At 39.3% G+C, this 20,667-nt stretch overlaps 1 protein-coding gene across 6 annotated transcripts in view; it reads left to right on the forward strand.

Annotated features, from left to right (window-relative positions):
* The first annotated feature begins 307 nt into the window (after positions 1-307).
* FANCM (FA complementation group M) overlaps positions 308-20,667 on the forward strand; it is a 70,800-nt gene continuing 50,440 nt past the window's right edge. For 5 of the 6 annotated variants that reach the window (XM_007986594.3, XM_007986596.3, XM_007986595.3 and 2 more), the window contains exons 1-4: positions 308-1,055; positions 1,632-1,804; positions 5,184-5,261; positions 18,208-18,366. In XM_007986594.3, the coding sequence (XP_007984785.2) occupies positions 548-1,055; positions 1,632-1,804; positions 5,184-5,261; positions 18,208-18,366 (918 nt within the window). In that variant the 5' untranslated portion in view covers positions 308-547. Of the gene's footprint in view, positions 1,056-1,631; positions 1,805-5,183; positions 5,262-18,207; positions 18,367-20,667 lie in introns of those variants that run through there. The other variant, XM_007986601.3, reaches the window with a different exon arrangement.

Genomic DNA, 20,667 nt, shown 5'->3' on the forward strand with positions numbered 1-20,667 from the left:
CTCAGCCCAGATAGAGATATAAGACAAATTATTCCGTCTACATACTTTTGCTTTTCACCTTATATTCTGATTTAAAAGTACAAGGAATGAGGCACATTAGACGCTCAATAACATTAAGTTCACAAATTGATGGGTATTCCATTGTCCCAGGGTATATATTTTATAATAAATCTCTATTATGACATTTTAAGTGATTTAATCACGTTAGCAATGACGCCCAGCTATCTAATCTTTAGAAACGGAAGTTAAATTTTGAGGTTTTTAAAACAAAACAAAACACCGGAAGCGCACAGGGGACCATATTTAGAGTAACGCCTTAATGGTGCGCATGAGTCTCCGGGAGGCCTGCAAAAGTTTCCGGGAAGCCAGCCAATGATATTCCCAACGCAAACTCGGTGGCGGCATTTTCTACTGGATAAATTGGCTTTAGTCCCGCCTTCTCGTTGCAGAGTTTTGTGCGAAGGAAACCGATGGGGATCGGAACCGTAGCGGTTGAGCTGCCGCTGCTACGGATATCTGACCGAAGCCTTCGGTGGTTGTCGGCCTAATGAGCGGACGGCAAAGAACGCTTTTTCAGACGTGGGGCTCAAGTATCTCCCGATCATCTGGGGCTCCGGGTTGTAGCTCCGGAACTGAGCGACCTCAGAGCCCTGGCAGCTCCAAGGCGCCTTTGTCAGCAGCAGCGGAGGCTCAGCTGGAGTCGGACGATGATGTGTTGCTTGTCGCGGCGTACGAGGCTGAGCGGCAGTTGTGTCTAGAGAATGGCGGGTTCTGCACCTCCGCGGGCGCCCTGTGGATTTACCCTACCAATTGCCCAGTGCGAGACTACCAGCTGCACATCTCCCGAGCTGCTCTGTTCTGCAACACGCTGGTGTGTCTACCTACCGGACTGGGAAAGACCTTTATTGCCGCCGTGGTCATGTACAATTTCTACCGCTGGTTCCCTTCAGGAAAGGTGGTCTTCATGGCCCCAACGAAACCCTTGGTGACACAGCAGATCGAGGCTTGCTACCAGGTGATGGGTATCCCGCAATCCCACATGGCCGAAATGACAGGTATCTTAGACTGGACTAATTTTGAAGTAAGAGCTAGGTCTCCAGGGGAAAACATGCGTTTTGGTGGAAACAGAGTTAAAGGAATTCCTGACCCATGTGGAATAGTTCCCAAGCTAGAATATGTGCATCTTATGCTCTCTCTCTTAAAACATTCTCTACTTGTAGCAAGCCCAACACTGATGAGTAGGGTTGCTTTATTCAATCTTCAGAGAATATCTGTAGCTTCTCATGGTATTTTGAAGCTATTATACGTGTATACCCCATGGGTAACTGAACATGGTGTTTCCTGGCATTCTTCCTGAAAAAGATTTCTCAGTTGAAGAAATTGCCTCTCTTCAAATATTATGCCATTTGGTCGGAATTTTCTAAAGATAATTTGGTTGTAGTCCTAGATAAGTGCCAGCTTTGATATTTGGACCACACCAGAACTTTAAAATGTAGCATTCCGATTAATTGTCAAATTATTTTTCTCTTAATATTACCAAAGCATGTTTGCCTTCTGAAAAGGCCAGACTATTTATATTTTATAGATAACAGTCTGAAGTTTAGAATGTAGAATGTCACTTTTATTTTCAGGGTCTACACAAGCTTTCACCAGGAAGGAAATATGGTGCAGTAAGAGAGTCCTTTTTCTTACACCTCAGGTCATGGTAAATGACCTTTCTAGAGGAGCTTGTCCCGCTGCTGAAATAAAGTGTTTAGTTATTGATGAAGCTCATAAAGCTCTCGGAAACTATGCCTATTGCCAGGTAATAATTTTGTTAAACGGTATTTTGTAGTGTAACTGTACTGTTAAAGAGTATTTTGGCGAATAGTTACTAGTGGGATGGAAGTTATTGAGAATATTATAAAAAGCCTTTACGTCTATTATCTCAACAGATGGTGATAAAGAATATCTGTACTTTCTGTCATCCATTCAAATCAGTGTCTCCACTGCTTTTTGCTGTTATTGTTGTTTTCTTTTTCTTTTTTAAGACTAACCAGATAATTAGTGTCAGATATAGATCATAAGAGCCTAGTCATGGCTGGGACAGGGATCTAAAATAGGGTATGAATGGAGTTTTGAAATTAATAAAGATTGGTAGTGGATATACGATGTCTTTTCTTGGCGGCTAGGTAAAATAATGACATGATGTATGCCACATACCTAACACAGTGCCTTCCAGTTGAGTACTCCAGGAATATAAAATAAGATGAAGTAGTGGGATGTGGTTGTAAACATCATTCATATCTTTGCACTGAATGAAACTGACTCTCTGTTTCCCTCTTCTATTAAGGGGGACCTTGCCTCTTCTACTTAAGGGCCGGGTCATTAATATTTTATGCTTAACAGTTTGAAAACCTTTGTAGGCCATAGTGGATAAAGGTGGTGGGGACTCATTAAAAAATATTTAGCTGGGATAACACTTAAGATTTGAAAGAGATTAGAGAGAAGAAGGCTAAAGACAGGGTATCTAATGAGGGGTAGAAGGGATGTAGGATGACTTCCAGATTTCTGACTTGGAAAACTGAAGACTGTGAGTTCTGAATGGAGAGCAGGTTTAGGGGAATGTGGAAAGATGGTTTAGATGTGTTGAGTTTGAGGTGTCTATGAGGAATTCAGCTGTAGATATTCATTAGGTGATATTGATAGAAGTATGGATCTTGCTGGAGAGTTCTGAGGTAGGGATACAGATTTGGAAATTATAAACATATAGATGGTAGTTAAAACTATAGTAGCTGGTGATGATAGGAGGAGATTATAGAGCAAGAATAAAAGAGGGAAAAGGTAGGAAAAGTTAATTTCATTTAGGGCAAAGACATGAATTTCACTGCCAGTTTTTGAATTTGTATAGTCATTTCTTTGGGGACTATAAATGTTATTTTATTATATCTCTGTATTAGGGATAATTGTCATTTTTTTTAATAGTTGATCTTCCTAATTATATTCAGGAAATGAATATAATATATTTTTCCACTTATTTGTATCATTCCGAATTAAGTTAATACACAGCATGTTAAAAATTTCCACCTGAGAGGGGCATTTAAAAACTTTTATCTTGAGGCCAGGAGTTTGAGATCAGCCTGGGCAGCATAGTGAGACCTTATGTCTACAAAAATGAAATGAAATAATAAAACACTTAAAAATTTTTTTTTGATTCCAACTGTATGGAATATGTTTTGAAGATTTAGCTGGTAATTATTTTATTTTCAAAACATTTCTAGGCATTAGATGATTTTTTTTTAATAGCAAGGCTTTATCAATACAATAAAACATGCATTGACTTAATTAATGATCAGACAGCCCTGACAGCTTACACTACATTGAATATTCCAGATAAATATTCCAATAGGCACACCTGCTCCATGAAGCACACACCACCATTTCCTCTTCTACAAGGTGCTTGAGAATTCCTCCTGAAAAGAAGTAATGTATTTGGCTTACTTTTCATGTATAAGAGTTCTGGAAGGCATATTGATACATGTGCCATATAACAATAAAATGATTTCACTCAAAACTGCCTCACAATCTGAAAGAACACTTTGAATTTTGGCTATCATACAAAACAGATTTTTAAAAGCATCAATCCAGTAAGCTGTCTTTTTGTCTTCCTTACTGCACTCGTGACTTTTCAAAAATCTTTCTATGATATGTAAGGACCATCACTTCTAGCATTAAGCTAAACTGAAAATGGTCACTAGGGATATTTTGTCTTGCATCAGTTTTTAATTATAATTTTACTTGTTTCTGAAGAATAATAAGTATAATGTTATGTCTTCATATGCAATCTGTACCATATTTTTAAAAACTCGATAAACAATATCAGTATTAATCAAGATTCAGTGTTAGTCTCATTGAATTTGTTTTTGTCTTGGGTTGAAATTGGAGTGATTTTTGAATAATCTGGTTTTATTGTTTAATCCTGTGTTTAATTTGGGACCTATGGTATACTGAGAGCTGTTCCTGCAAATCAGTCTACTTTGAAAGTGCATTTTCCTCTATACTGGGGCTTTATGTGAAGTGGTATTTGGGAATCTGGCAAATTATCAGTATTAATCATACTAGAAGTGGTTGTTGAGTTCAAACCAGGAAGTGCAGATGGTGATTTGGTACTACTGAGGAAATGTTTTAGGATTTAAAAAGATATTTAGATTTTAAAAATTGCCTCAAATGACTATATTTTTTAATGAATACACTTAATTTATATATTGTGAGCTGGACGCAGTGGCTTGAACCTGTAATCCCAGCGCTTTGGAAGGCCAATGCCAGGGATCACTTGAAGTCAGGAGTTCAAGACCAGCCTAGGCAACATAGGGTGACCCTGCCTCTACAAAAAGTGAAAAAATTAGCCAGGCCTGCTGGCACATACCTTTAGCCCCAGCTGCTTGGGAGGCCAAGGCAGTAGGATCACTTGAGCCCCCCCAGAGTTTGAGGCTGCAGTGAGCTATGATGGATGTCATCACTATGCTCCAGCCTGGGCGACAGAGTAAGACCCTGTCTCTAAATTTTTTTTTTTTTCAATTGTGAGTTTTCCATAAAATCTAACTTAAAAAAATCTTTCACAAAATTTCAAATAGAATTTCATATTGCTATTTAAAATTTTGCTCAGTTTTATCTATTAAGGTTTATCTTAATCTGTCAAGTGTGCATATGGATATAGCTGTAAGGCTGAACTGTGGCCCAGACAATGGAAACTGAACTTTCTTCCTCTTCTATTTGACCTTAAAGCAGCCCTTTGAGTTTTTTTTTTTCCTTTGGAGAGACCGGGTTTCACCGTGTTGCCCAGGCTGGTCTTGAACTCTTGAGTCAAAGTGATCCACCCCACTTGGCCTCCCAAAAGTGTTGGGATTACAAGCATGAGCCACTGTGCCCAGCCCCTTTGAGTATTTTGATTTGCCTCTGTATTTGGCTTTGATGTTACAGTTTTTTCTGTAGAAGAAGCCGTACTGTGTTCCTGATCAGCATAGAGTATAAACCTAAATCATTTGCTCTTCAGATAACATAACTGGTGGTGGTTCACTCACTAGACCATCAATATACTGATTAAGGAATAATGATAAGGGAACATGTATAATAGGTAGTTTAACAGAACCACTGTTATTTTTGCATTGAACAGATGAAACTAAACAACTTTTTTTTTTCTTAAGGTTGTAAGAGAACTAGTCAAATATACAAATCACTTTAGAATCTTGGCTCTAAGTGCCACACCAGGTAGTGATATAAAGGTAAGTAAAATGTTTTTCCATTTATTACAGTTAAGAAAATAAAACTTTTGGCCAGGTGCAGTGGGTCACACCTGTAATCCTAGTGCTTTGGGAGGTGGAGGTGGGAGGATCAGTTGAAGCCAGGAATTCCAGACCAGCCTGGGCAACATGGTGAGACGTATCTCTACAAAAAATTTAAAAAATAGTGGAGCATGGTGGCACACATCTGTAGTCCCAACTACTCCAGAGGCTGAGTCAGGAAGATAGCTTGAGCTTAGGAGATCGAGGCTGAAGTTAGCTATGGTCACCACTGTGTTGCTGCCTTGGTGACGGAGCAAGACCCGTAATCCCAGCACTTTGGGAGGCCAAGGCGGGCGGATCACAAAGTCAGGAGATAGAGACCATCCTGGTTAACACAGTGAAACCCCGGCTCTACTAAAAATAGAAAAAATTAGCTGGGCGTGGTGGCGGGCACCTGTAGTCCCAGCTACTCAGGAGGCTGAGGCAGGAGAATGGCTTGAACCCGGGAGGCGGAGCTTGCAGTGAGCAGAGATTGAGCCACTGTACACCAGCCAGGGGGACAGAGCGAGGCTCCTTCTCAAAAATAAATAAATAAATAAATAAATAAATAAATAATCCAAATCATATGGGGCCAGATCAGTTTTCCATTGTAGTATTTATCTAGTTTGACATGAGAACTACAACATTTCCTGCAACCTGCTTAGCTTTTTTCCAGTAGTTGTAGGACTCCCCTCCTCTCCCCTCTCCCCTCTCCCCTCCCATCCCCTCCCCTCTGTTCTGCTCCATTCTCTTCCCCGCTCCCCCTTCCCTTCCCTGTCCCCGGTCCTTTCCCCTTCCCCTTTCCCTTCACTTTCCCTTCGCTTACCTTCCCCTCCTTTCCTTTCCTTTCCTTTTCCTTTCCTTTCCTTTCCTTTCCTTTCCTTTCCTTCCCTTTCCTTCCCTTTCCTTCCCTTTCCTTCCCTTTCCTTCCCTTTCCTTCCCTTTCCTTCCCTTTCCTTCCCTTTCCTTCCCTTTCCTTCCCTTTCCTTCCCTTTCCTTCCCTTTCCTTCCCTTTCCTTCCCTTTCTTTTTTTTTTTTTTTTGATGGAGTTTCGCTGTTGTTACCCAGGCTGGAGTGGAATGGCATGACCTTGGCTCACTGCAACCTGCGCCTCCCAGATTCAAGCGATTCTCCTACCTCACCCTCCCAAGTAGCTGGGATTACAGGCATCCACCACCACCACGCCTGGCTAATTTTTGTATTTTAAGTAGACATGGGATTTCACCATGTTGGCCAGCTGGTCTCCAACTCCAGACCTCAGGTGATCCGCCCGCCTCAGCCTCCCAAAGTGCTGGGATTACAGGTGTGAGCCACTACACTGAGCCCAGGAGTTTCATTAAATTAGTAGTTTTCAGACTTCAGTGTGCATAAGAATCCCTAAAACCTGTTAAAAATGCAGGTATTTTCAAATAGTAAAATGATTTTTAAAAATTGTTACCGTTTTCAGTTTTTTAAAGTTTTATTTTGAAATAACTTTAGATTTCCAGAAAAATTGCAAAAATTGAAGTCTTGTTTTGGTCCTCTCCCATCTTCCCCTAATGTTAACGTATCATATAACGATAATAAAATTATCAAAGCCAGAAAATTAGCATTGGTATACCAGTAACTAATCTGCAGATCTTGTCTGAATTTTGCCAGTTTTCCCACTGATGTACTTTTCTGCTGTGATCTCACATTGTGTTGTCATGGCTTATTAGTCCCTTCTAATCTGTGATGATTCCTCTCTTTTCTTTTCTTTTTTCTTTTTTCTTTTTTTTTTTTGAGATGAAGTCTCACACCATTGCCTGAGCTGGAGTACAATGGCATGATCTCAGCTCACTGCAACCTCCACCTCCCGAGTTCAAGCGATTCTCCTGCCTCAGCCTCCTGGGTAGCTGGGATTAGTCGCCTGCCACCACACCTGGCTAATTTTTTGTATTTTTAGTAGAGATGAGGTTTCACTATGTTGGCCAGGCTGGTCTCGAACTCCTGACCTTGAGATCCACCCGCCCCAGCCTCCCAAAGTGCTGTGATTACAGGTGTGAGCCACTGCGCCCGCACGGTTCCTCTTTTTCCTTGTTTTCCATGGCCTTGATGCTTTTGAAGAGTAGGTGCCAGGTCTTTTGTAGAATATCCCTGAATTTGGGTTAGTCTGATGTTTTCTCATGATGTGGTGGCGTTACGCATTTGCTAACAATAATCCAGAAGTGATGCTGTACCTTTCTCAGCATATCCTATCAGGGAATACATGACGATGGTTTGCCTTTTTACTTGTATTGTTAATCTTGACTTAGTTAAGATGATGTCTTCTTGGTTTCTTCATTGTAAAATTACTGTTACTCCCTTTGTAATTAATAACTATCTTGTGGGGGAAATACTTTGAGACTGTGTAAATAATCCTGTTTTATCATCTGATGTTGGTTCTTGGCTTGCAACAATTATTGTTGTGGTATTTGCCTAATCATTCTTTCTCTCTTTTACATTCATTAATTTGAATTCTTCTGCAATAAAGAGCTTTTTTCCTTCTATGGGCCACAGTCCAATACTATTTTGTCAATTTTATTAAGATTGTTCCAGCTTTGGCCATTAGGACCTCCTTCAAGGTCCTGTGTCCTTTAGACATGCACTTTTTTTTTTTTTTTTTTTTTTTAAATAGGGTCTCACTGAGTTCTCCAGGCTGGAGGGCAGTGCACAATAATACTCACTACAGCTAAATTTCTCAGGCTCAGGTGATTCTCCCATGTCAGCCTCTTGAGGAGCTGGGACTACAGGTGCGTGCCACCACACCCAGCAAATTTTTGTATCATTTGTAGACACAGAGTCTCCCCGTGTTGCCCAAGCTGGTCTAGAACTGCTGGTCTCAAACTCCTGGGCTCAAGTGATCCACCTGTCTCAGCCTCCCAAAGTGCTGGGATTATAAGCATGAGCCACCACACCTTGCCACCCCCTTTTTTTTTTTTTTTTTAATGCTTCTGCAACTTTCTGACATCATAAGATACATTATACTCTTTTAATATCTTTTCGGCCTAGCCATGGAATCAACCATTTCTCTGGGAAGTTCTGGTTTCCTTTATTGAAGAATGGTAAAAATGCAGATTTTGAGACCTGTCCTATAACATTTTGATTTTAGTCGCTCTGAACAGTCTTCCATATTGAGTAAGGATTTTATTGGATACATTCTGTGACAGCCTTCTTAAAAAAAAATTTTTATTTTTATGGGTACATAGAAGGTATATATATTTATGGTATATATGAGATATTTTGATACAGGCATGCGATGCATAATAATCACATCAGAGTAATGGGATATCCATCACCTTAAGCGTTTATCCTTTTTGTTACAAACAATCCAGTTACACTCTTTTCGTTATTTTAAAATGTACACTTATTATTGACTATAGTCACCCTATTGTGCTATCAAATATTGGATCTTATTTATTCTATTTTTTTGTACACATTAACATAGGATCCCCCCTCCTACCCACCTCCCCCCCCCTCTTCCCAGCCTCTGTAACCATCCTTCTACTCTCTATCTCTATGAGTTCAATTACTTTAATTTTTAGCTCCCACTAAAAAGTTAGAACAGGTGAAGTTTGTCTTTTTGTGCCTGGCTTATTTTACTTAACATAATGATCTCCAGTTCATCTATGTTGTTGCAAAATGCCAGTATCTCATGTTTTTTTTTAAATGACTGAGTATTACTCCATTGTATGTATGTACCACAGTTTATTTATCCAAACATTCGCATGTTGATGGACACTTAGGTTGCTCCCAAATGTTGGCTATTATGAATCATGCTGCAATGAACATGGGAGTGCAAATATCTCTTTGATAATACTGATTTTCTTTCTTTTGGGTATATACCAAGCAGTGGGATTGCTGGATCACATGGTCGCTCTATTTTTAGTTCCCTGAGGAACCTCCAAACTGATCACTCCAAATAGTGATCATACTAATTTACATTCCCACCAGCAGTGTATGAGGCTTCCTTTTTCTCCACATCCTCACCAGTATTTGTTATTGCATGTCTTCTTGATAAAAGCCATTTTAAATGGGGTGAGGTGATATCTCATTGTAGTTTTGGTTTGCCTTTCTCTGACAATCAGTGATACTGAACACCTTTTCATATACCTGTGCCATTTGTATGTCTTCTTTTGAAGAAAAGTCTATTCAGATACTTTGCCCATTTTTCAGATTATTAAACTTTTTACTATAGAATTACTTGAGCTCCTTATATATTCTGACTATTTATTTGCTTTTGAGACAGGGTCTCATTCTGTAGCCCAGACTGGAGTGCAGTGGCACAGTCATGGCTCACTGCAGCCTCAGCCTCTGGGCTTAATCAATCCTCCTGCCTCAGCCTCCCATGTAGCTGGGACTACAGGTCTGCAACACCATGCCTGGCTAAGTTTTTTTGCTTTTTTCTGTAAAGATCGGGTTTCACCATGTTACCCAGGCTGTTCTCAAACTCCTGGGCTCAAGCAATCCGCCCACCTCAGCCTCCCAAAGTGCTGGGATTACAAGCATAAGCTATCACACCTGGCCTCCATATACATTTTAGGACTGTTTTTCCTATTTCTGTGAAGAATGTCATTGGGATTTTGATAGAGATAACAAGAGAGAGAAACAGAGAGAGAGAAAGAGAGAGAGAGAGATTACATTGAATCTGTAGATTGCTTTGGGTAGTATGGACATTTTAACAATATTGATTCTTCCAATCCATGAACATAGAATATCTTTCCCTTTTCTTGTGTCCTCATCAATTTCTTGCATTAGTGTTTCTTAGTTTTCATTGTAGAGCTCTGTCACTTCTTTGGGTAAGTTTATTGTTAGGCATTTTGTTTTATTTGTGGCTATTGTAAATGGAATCACTTTCTTGATTTCTTTTTCAGATTGTTCACTGTTGGCATGTAGAAATGCTATTGATTTTTGTTCGTTGGTTTTGTATCTTGCAACTTTACTGAATTTTCTTATTAGTTTTAATAGTTTTTTTGATGGAGTCTTTAGGTTTTTCCAAATATAAGATCATATCATCTGCAAGCAAGGATACTTTGACTTCTTCCTTTTCAGTTTGGTTGCCCTTTATTTCTTTCTCTTGTCTGATTACACTAGCTAGGACTTCTAGTACTATGTTGCATAACAGTATTGAAACTGGACATCTTTGTCCTGTTGAAGATTGTAGAGAAAAGACTTTCAGTTTTTCCCCATTCGGTACAATACTAGCTATGAGTTTGTCATATATTACTTTTATTATGTTGAGATATGTTCCTTCTACCCTCAATTTTTTGAGAGTTTTTATCATGAAGGGATGTTGAATTTTATCAAATATTTTTCAGCATCAATTGAAATGATTATATGCTCTTTGTCCTTCATTTTGTTGGTATGATGTATCACATTGACTGATTTTTGTATGTTGAACTATCCTTGCATCCCTGGGACAAATCCCACTTGGTCATAATGAATTTTTTTTTATCATATTGTGGAATATGGTTTGTTGATGATTTTTGCATCAATATTCATCTGGGATATTGGCTTGTAATTTTCTCTTTTTGATGTGTCTTTATCTAGTTTCGGTGTCAGGGTAATACTCTAGCCTTGTATAATGAGTTTGGAAGTATTACCTCTTCATCTATTTTGTTTGTTCAGATTTTGGATTTCTTCATGGTTCAATCTTGGTAGGTTGTATGTTTCTAGGAGTTTATTCATTTCTTCTAAGTTTTCCAATTTATTGGCATATAGTTGCTCATAGTAGCCACTAATGGTCCTTTGAGTTTCTGTAGTATAGATTGTAATGTGTCCTTTTTATCTCTGATTTTATTTGGGCCTTCTCTCTCTTTTTTTTTTTTTTTTTAATCGTTAGTCTGGCTAAAGTTTTGTCAATTTTTTTTTTCCCCAAAAAACCAACATTTTGTTTCATTGATTTTTTTTGTGTTGTTTTCTTCATTTCAAATTTATTTATTTCTGCTCTGATTTTTGTTATTTATTTTCTTCTACTAATTTTGGGTTTGGTTTGTTCTTGCTTTTCTACTTCTTTAAGATACACTGTTAAGTTATTTATTTGAAGTTTTTCTTTTTTGATATGGGCACTTAATAGCTATAAACTTGTCCCTCAGAACTAGTTTCATTGTCTCTTGTAAGTTTTAATATGTTGTGTTTCTATTGTCATCTGGTTTCAAGAAATTTTTTAATTTCCTTCTTAATTTCTTCATTGACCCACTGGTCATTTGGGAGTGTACTGTTTGATTTCCATGTGTTTGTATAGTTTCCAAAATTCCTCTTGTTATTTGATATTATTTCATTGTTTTCAGATGTTTTTTAAGGTTTGTTTTATGATCTAACATATATATGGTTTGTTCTTGAGAATGATCCAAGTGCTGAGGAGAAGAATATATATTCTGCAGCTGTTGAGGAAATATTCTGTAAATATTAGGTCCATTTGGTCTATAGTGCAGATTAAGTCTGATGTTCCTTTGTGGATTTTCTGTCTGGAAGATCTGTCCAATGTTGAAAGTGGGGTGTGAAGTCTGCAGCTATTATTGTATTGAGGTCTATGTCTCTCTTTAGGCTCTAGTATTTGTTTTATGTATCTGGGTACTCCAATGTTGGGTGCATATATATTTAAAACTGTTACATCCTCTTGCTGAAGTGACCCCTTTATCATTATATAATTATCTCCTTTCTCCTTTCTTATGGTTTTTGTCTTGAAATCTATTTTGTCTGATGTAAGTATTGCTACTTCTGCTCTTTTTTGGTTTCTATTGGCATGGAATATTTTTTTCCATCCCTTTATTTTCAGTCTGTTGGTATCTTTATAGGTGAAGTATGTGTCTTATAGGCAACAGATCATTGTGTCTCATTTTTTCATCTGCTCAGCCACTCTAGATCTTTTGATTGGAGAATTTAGTTTGTTTACGTTCAGTGTTTTTGTTTTTATTTATTTATTTAATTTTTTGAGACGGAGTCTCGCTGTGTCACCCAGGCTGGAGTGCAGTGGCGCAATCCCGGCTCACTGCAAGCTCCACCTCCCGGGTTCACGCCATTCTCCTGCCTCAGTCTCCCGAGTAGCTGGGACGACAGGCACCTGCCACCATGCCTGGCTAATTTTTTGTATTTTTAGTAGAGACCAGGTTTTACCGTGTTTGCCACGATGGTCTCGATCTCCTGGCTTCATGATCTGCCCGCCTTGGCCTCCCAATCAATGTTTTTATTGATAAGTAAACTCTTACTCCTGCCATTTTGTTGTTTGTTTTCTGGTTGTATTGTGTTTTTTTCTTTCTTCTTTCCTCCTTTCCTTCCTTCCTGTCTCCCTTTTGGTGAAGGTAATTTTCTCTGGTGGTACATTTTAGTGTCTTGCTTTTATTTTTTGTGTATCTGTTGTATGTTTTTAGATTTTAGGTTATCATGAGGTTTGCAAATAATATCTGTAACCCATTATTTTAAATTGCTGACAACACTGATTGCTTATACAAACAAACAAGCAAGCAAAAAGAAAACTAATACGAAGTCTACACCTTAACTTTTTCTCCTTGCTTTTTATCTTTTTGTCAGTATTTTTATCTTACTGTACTGTTTTTGTTTTGAAAAGATGTTGTAGTTATTTTTGATCAGTTCATCTTTTTGTCTTTTTACTTAGGACATGAGTAGTTTATACACTACAGTTACGGTGTTATAATATTCTGTGTTTTTTAAAGTATTTACTATTACCAGTGAGTTTTGTACCTTCAGATGATTTCTTATTACTCATTAACATTCTTTCTTTCAGAACTTAAAGTATTCCCTGTAGCATTTTTTTTTTTTTTTTGTAAGAAAGGTCTAGTGTTGATGAAACCCCTCAGCTTTTGTTTATCTGCGAAAGTCTTTATTTCCCCTCATATTTGAAGGGTATTTTTGCTGGATATACTATTCTAGGGTAATTTTTTTTTTCTTTCAGTATTTTAAATATATCATGCCATTCTCTCCTGGCCTGGAAGGTTTCTGCTGAAAAGTCTGCTGCCAGATGTATTGGAGCTCCATTGTATGTTGTTTCTTTTCTCTTGCTGCTTTTAGGATCCCTTCTCTATCCTTGACCTTTGTGAGTTTGATTATTAAATGCCTTGAGGTAGATTTATTTGGGTTAAGTCTTCCTGGTGATCTATATCCTTCTAGTACTTAAGTATTGATATCTTTCTCTAGGTTTGGGAAGTTTTATTATCCCACTGAATAAACTTTCTACCCCTGTCTGTCTCGCTACCACCTCTTTAAGGCCAATAACTCTGAGATTTGCTTTTTTGAGGCTATTTTCCACATCTTACAGGCATTCTTTATTCTTTTCTTTTTTTTTTTTTTGTCTCTTTTGTGTATTTTCATATAGCCTGTCTTCACGCTCAGTATTTCTTTCTTCTACTTGATGAATTCTGCTTATATTAAGAGACTCTGTTGGATTATTGAGCATCTCAATAGCATTTTTCACCACCAGAATTTGTACTTGATTCTTTTTAATTATTTCCATCTCTTTGCTAAATTTATCTGAGAGAATTCTGAATTCGTTCTCTGTGTTATCTTGAATTTCCTTGGGTTTTCTCAAAACAGCTATTTTGAATTCACTGTCTGAAAGGTCCCATATCTCCTGGTACCTTATTTAATTCATTTGGAGAGATCATATTTTCCCGATGGTCTCGATGCTTTTGGATGTTCACCTGTGTCTGGATAATAAAGAGTTAGGTATTTATTGTCTTCACAGACTGGGGTTGTTTGTACCCATCTTTTTTAGGGGGAAGGATTTCCGGGTATTCAGAGGGACTTGTGTGTTGTGATCTAAGCTGTATTTCCATTAGGGAGCGTGCCAAGTGCAGTTAACATTTTAGTTCTTGCAGACTCAGAGGCACTGTCTGAGTCTCAGAGAGAAACAAATGCAGTTTCTCTCTCTGTGCTAAGCTACCTGGAGCTGGGGGTGTGGTAACACAAGCCGCCCTGTGGCCATGACCACTGGGACTGCACTGGGTAAGACCTGAAGCTACCACAGCACTGAGTCTCACTCATGGCCTGCTGTCACCACTACCTGCCTGCTGTCTATGTTTACTTAAGGCTCTACAATCAGAAAGGGTTGAAGCCAGCCAGGCTTGTCTCCTTTCTTTCAGGGTAGCAAGTTCCCCCAGGCCCTGGGCAAGTCCAGAGATGCCATCTGGGAGCCAGGAACTAGAGTAAGAAACCTTAGAAATCTACCTTGTGCTCTATACTACTGCAGCTAAGCTTGCACTCAAAGCACAAGATGAAATCCTTCTCACTCTTTCTTTCCACAGGCAGAGGAGCCTCTCCCCATGGCCACCACTACCATAGGCCCATGGGGTGTACCGCCAGTCTACTGCTGATTTTCACTTAAGGCCCAAGGACTCTTCAGTCAGCTTGTGTTGAATGCTGTCAGGCCTGGGACTCACCCTTCAGAGAAATGGGTTCCCCTCTGGCCTGGGACAGTTTCAGAAATGCTGTTCAAGAGTCAAGGCCTGGAATCAGGTCCCCAAGAGCCCATTTGTTGCTCTACCCCACTGTGGCCAAGCTGATACCTAAGGTGTAAGACAAAGTCTCCTTTACTTCTGCTTTTCTCAAGCAGAAGTAGTCTCTCATTATAGCCATCATTGCTAGAGATGTGCTGGGTCTCACCTGAAGCTGGCATGTCTCAGAGTCTCACCCAAGGCCTATGACATATTACCTGGGTATGGCTGATGGTTATTAGGGCCCAAGGGCTCTTTAGTCAGCAAGTGATGAATCTTGCTAGGACTGGGTTCTTCCCTTCAAGGTAGTGGGTTTCCTTCCGGCCCAGGGTACGAATAGAAAAGTTGTCAGGGAGCTAGGGTCTGGAACGGAGACCTCACTACTCTGCCCTATCCTATTGTGGCTCAGCTGATATCCAGGATACAAGACAAAGTCCTCTTTACTCTTCCCTCTTTTTTCCTCAAGCAGAAGGAAGGAGTCACTTTTCATTTCTGTGAGCTGCATAGCCTGGGGTTGAATGAAGGGTGGTGCAAGCACTCCTTTAACTGTCCCAGCTGGTGTCTCACTAGGTCATGTGCCCCTCATGTTCATCATCTCCAGAGCACTTGCCGGAAGTTAAGTTCCAACCACTAGGGTGGGGAATTCCCTTCTGGCTAGGGCTGGTCTAAATGCTCCCTCTGTGGTAGCACTGAGTTCCACTTCGTTTTGCTTTTCACTGTGACAGAGCAACACTTAGTTCAAGGCATACTCTCACAGAAACTGCACTCTTCCTCTCCCGAGTTCTTGGATTCTTTCTCCACGCCACAGGGCCTCTGGGGGATGAGGGAGGGGTGGTGTTGATGATTCAAGATTATGTTTCCTGGCCGGGCACGGTGGTTCACACCTGTAATCCCAGCACTTTGGGAGGCCGAGGCAGGTGGAATACGAAGTCAGGAGATCGAGACCATCCTGGCTAACATGGTGAAACCCCATCTCTACTAAAGATATAAAAAAATTAGCTTGGTGTGGTGGTGGGTGCCTGTAGTCTCAGCTACTCAGGAGGCTGAGGCAGGAGAATGGCGTGAACCCGGGAGGCGGAGCTTGCAGTGAGCCAAGATCGAGCCACTGCACTCCAGCCTGGGTGACCGAGTGAGACTCTATCTAAAAAAAAAAAAAAAAAAGGTTGTGTTTCCTATCCTCTTCAGTGCCTCTTTCAGCAATATGAAGTGAATACCAGGTACTGGGATTGCTCAGTTGATTTTTGGTTCTCATGAAGGTGCTTTTTTGTGTAGACAGTTGTCAGATTTGATGTTCTGCGTGGGCAATTATCTGTATTTCCATCTCGCTCCATGCTTCCAGTGATAGCTTTTAACTCTCCCAAGCTGCAAGACTTTTTTCTTCTATCCTTTTTTTGATGAGCTTAGAAATTTGTATCCTATCTCTGGTTTTCTCCCTGACCTCGTTTAAACATTCATGTTTTTCAGTTAGTTTAAAAATGCCATCCCTTCAGAAAGGTCCGTTGTACTAAGCTATCTTGTCAGTTTTCCCTGTCTTGTTATTTTCTTCTTAACATTTGTGATAATCTGTCATTCTTTTGCATATTGATTATTTGTGGTCCTTCAGCGCCACTAAAATATCAGCTACACGAATGTAGGGATTATGCCAATTTTGGTCATTCCTCTGTCATTAACTCAATGCCTGGCATGTGGGAGTTACCCATGTATTTCCTTCATGAATGAACTATTAAAAGCAATAAGCTTAATTTTATAAAATGGTCCCAAATGTACTCTAGATTTTGAATACATAAGGCCCCCAGTGATTATGATTATGGTGTGCTGTATTGGGCACTTTGCCAGGTATTGGGAATGCTAAGATATGATTCTTACCCTAGGCTGTTTTGTTTTGTTTTGTTTTGTTTTGTTTTGTTTTCCTGAAATTCAGCCCTCCAGGCTTTCTTTTTTTTTTTTGGAGACAAGAGACAAGGTCTTGCTCTGTCACTCAGGCTGAAATGCAGTGGCAACTGTAGCTCACTCACTATAGCCTAGAACTCCTGAGTTCAAGTGATACTCCATCAGGTGCTTGCCACTTCACCAGCAATTGTCATTTTTTGTAGATATGGGGTCTCACTATGTTGCCCAGGCTGGTTTCAAATTCCTGGCTTCAAGCAGTCTTCCCAACTTGGCCTCCCACAGCTCTGTGATCGTGGAGCTGCTGCCTGGCCTAAACCCACAAGGCTTCCTATTTTTGTTTGGGTGCCATGGCTCACACCTTTAATCCCAGCACTTTAGGAGGCCAAGGTGGGCAGATCACAGAGGTCAGTTGGAGACCAATTAGGCCAACATAGTGAAACCCCATCTGTACTGAAAATACAAAAATTAGCTGGGTGTGGTGACATATGCCTGTAGTCCCAGCTACTGGAGAGGCTGAGGCAGGAGAATCACTTGAACCTGGGAGTCAGAGGTTGCAGTAACCCAAGATAGATTGCACCATTACACTCCAGCCTGGGTGACAGAGGGAGGTTCCATCTCAAAAAAAAAAAAAAAAAAGCTGGACACGATGCTTCACTCCTGTAATCCCAGCACTTTGGGAGGCCAAGGTGGGTGAATCACGAGGTCAAGAGTTCGAGACCAGCCTGACCAACATGGTGAAACCCCATCTCTACTAAAAACACAAAAAATTAGCTGGGCATAGTTGCAAGCGCCTGTAATCCCAGCTGCTGGGGAGGCTGAGGCAGGAGAATCACTTGAACCCAGGAGGCAGAGGTTGCAGTGAGCCGAGATCATGCCACTGTGCTCCAGCCTGGGTGACAGAGTGAGACTTCGTCTCAAAAAACAACAACAACAACAACAACAAAACAACTTTTAATTTTTAGATACTCTCAGGATCCTCTTTCTTTGTTTTGTTTTGTTTTTTTTTCTTTTTAATTGTTAACTGCACTGTCAGTCCCATAGTCTTCTGGTACAGTAGTTGTTTACACTAACAGATTATATGTTTTTTCTCCAGTTTCCTAATTTTACAATGAAGTCTCTTTATAAGCTTTGGGTACGTGAAATTTAGCCCTGGAAATGTATTCACATAATATATGTTGAGTTAAATGGAAAATATTCTACTAATTTATCAATAATTGATTTAGTATTGCTAATCTGAAATTTTTGTCTGAGTCTTTATAAAGACTGTATTTGGAAAGTACCAAACTACATTTGAGGAACTTTTTGGACATTTACAGTATTCTTATTTCTCAGATGCTTTGCTTGAAGGTCTGTGTGGGGAAAAGATGTTTCAGAAGCACTTTTCACCTGTTGTGTTACTTCTGATGTACTTTTCTTATAGGCTTGTCTTCTTTCTTTTTTGGTATTTAATGATATAAATTTCTGGTGCTTCTTTCAAAATTTTACTGCTATTTTATTTCTGTTAGTGACTTAAACTAAAAAACTTTAACATGTAATGTAATTTATAATCATACTTAATTGATTTCGCATAGGCTGTGCAACAAGTTATTACTAACCTGCTAATTGGGCAGATAGAGCTTCGTTCTGAAGATTCTCCAGATATTTTGGCGTATTCTTATGAAAGAAAAGTTGAAAAGCTTATTGTTCCACTTGGTGAAGAACTTGCAGCCATCCAAAAGACCTATATCCAGGTAAGCCATTTTTATGACATTTAGGATTTCATAAATAAATTGGTAATTTAATTATTTCAGCTAACAGGATTTGGATGTGATAATATACTTATTTTTATATAATTGATATGTTGAAAAAATTCTTTGAAGTTAAATTTTTTGGAATGAGCACCGTGTTTTGTATTTATTAGCAAACTATTATTGAAAGGGAAAATACAAAAGACGGGCCATTTGTAAAGCAAATAAAAGCCTTACATGGTTTTGTATTTTTTTAAGTAAACCTTTTAACTGGAATATAGAACATGTGCACACATACACACACACACAAACAGCGAAAGTAGACAAAGCTCAGTGAATTTTCACAGAGTGCACACACCCGTAACACGAACACATGCTGAGATTCAGCCAGAAGTTTCTTTGTTTTCTTTTTGGTTTTTTTTTGTTCGGTTCGGCTCACTCACTGCAGCTTCCACCTGCCCGGTTCAAGCGATTCTCCTCAGCCTCCCAAGTAGCTGGGATTACAGGCGCATGCTACCACATCTGGCTAATTTTTCTATTTTTTAGTGGAGACGAGGTTTCGCTTTGTTGGCCAAGTTGGTCTTTAACTCCTGACCTCAAGTGATTCTCCTGCTTTGATCTCCCAAAGTGCTGGGATTACAGGTGTAAGCCACCATGTGCCCGGTCCTCAGAGGTTTCTTTGTAATGAAATATATTTTCACTATTGTCCTCCCTGATCCTTTATACAGCAGTGCTTTGCAACTGGGAATTATTTCACCTACCTGGCAACATTTGGGAATGACTTGACACATTTTTGGTTCTTACAACAATAACAACAAAAAGACAGGATAGAAGGGGAAGGCAAGAGGTGAAATGTGGAGTTATTATTGGCATCTAGTATGTGGAGGCCAGGAAGCAGCTAAACATCCTACAACGGATAGGACAGCAACCCCACAACAAAGAATTATCTGGCCCAAATGTCAATATTATAGCTGTTGAGGACCTGCTTAGACAATTGTCGTTTTCACTGGGAGGAATTTGAGGTAACACATTGTTTTTCTGCAGTTCATACTTAGTGTCATGGTAGAACAACATGTTTTCACATTTTCATTGCCATGGATTAAAGATGGTTACAGGAATAGATAACCAAAAAGTTATCTGTCACTTAATCTATAATAAGTCTTTCTTAAGAGACGTTTTGTAGTAATACAGCTTGTTTTTTGTTTTTAAATTATTTGTAACAAAATTCTAAGCATTATTGAGTTAAGATGTGGCAAAGTCTTTTTGTAATCGTCTCTTTGATATTAGTGCGCTTTTAATTGAAAATCATTCCATTTATAACAACGTAAATATGATAATTCTTATAATCATATACAAATGTAATTTAATTTTGTTGGTATTTTTAGAGTGCCTTATTAGGCAGTATGATCAACAAAGTTGGAAGGGAGGAAAATACTGTATTAAACTAGCCATAGTTTAGAAAATACAAATTAGGCAAAAATTTAAACAATTACATACTGCTCTAGTAGGTCTTCATCTATCGGTCTCCTTTTGTGCCATTAAGCTCATTTCTGCCTCAGGACCTTTTTGTTTGCTGACTTCTCTCTCCGGAATCCTTTGTCCTTAGAACCTCACAGGGTAGACATACCTCATCATTCACATGTAAACTCAAATGTTCTCTCCTCAAAGAGAGGTCTTTGTTCACCTTATTTAATAATGATCCCTTTCCTCTCAAAGACTCTACAGCATTATTGTGTTTTAGATTCTTAAATGCATTTGTTATAATCTAAATGATCTGCTTTCTTTATTCGCTTCTTTATTCTTTGGTTCTCTCCTTTGGAATGTAAATTATATGGGAGCAGTGACTTTATTTGTCTTAGCCACACTATCCCCAGCATTTAGAATAGTGCTTGTTACATAGTAGGTGCTTAATAAATATTTGTTGAAAAAAATGAGTCAGTGAGTAAAATTAAATATACTCAAGACATTTCAATTTATTCAGTACTTTACAAACTACTCTACAAGTATCTGCTGAGGACCTAAGTGCCAAACTGGTCTAGGTACTGAGGCTGTAACAGTGAAGAAATCAAAGGTCTTCTTTCATGGTACTTACACTTAGATTACAGTGTGTGTAGGTTGAGGGAGAGAGGAGTTAAGAAATAAACAGATTAGGGCCGGGCGCGGTGGCTCAAGCCTGTAATCCCAGCACTTTGGGAGGCCGAGATGGGCGGATCACAAGGTCAGGAGATTGAGACCATCCTGGCTAACACGGAGAAACCCCGTCTCTACTAAAAATACAAAAAATTAGCCGGGCGAGGTGGCGGG

The sequence above is a fragment of the Chlorocebus sabaeus genome, chromosome 24 (genome assembly GCF_047675955.1).
Source record: "Chlorocebus sabaeus isolate Y175 chromosome 24, mChlSab1.0.hap1, whole genome shotgun sequence".
Lineage (NCBI taxonomy): Eukaryota > Metazoa > Chordata > Mammalia > Primates > Cercopithecidae > Chlorocebus > Chlorocebus sabaeus.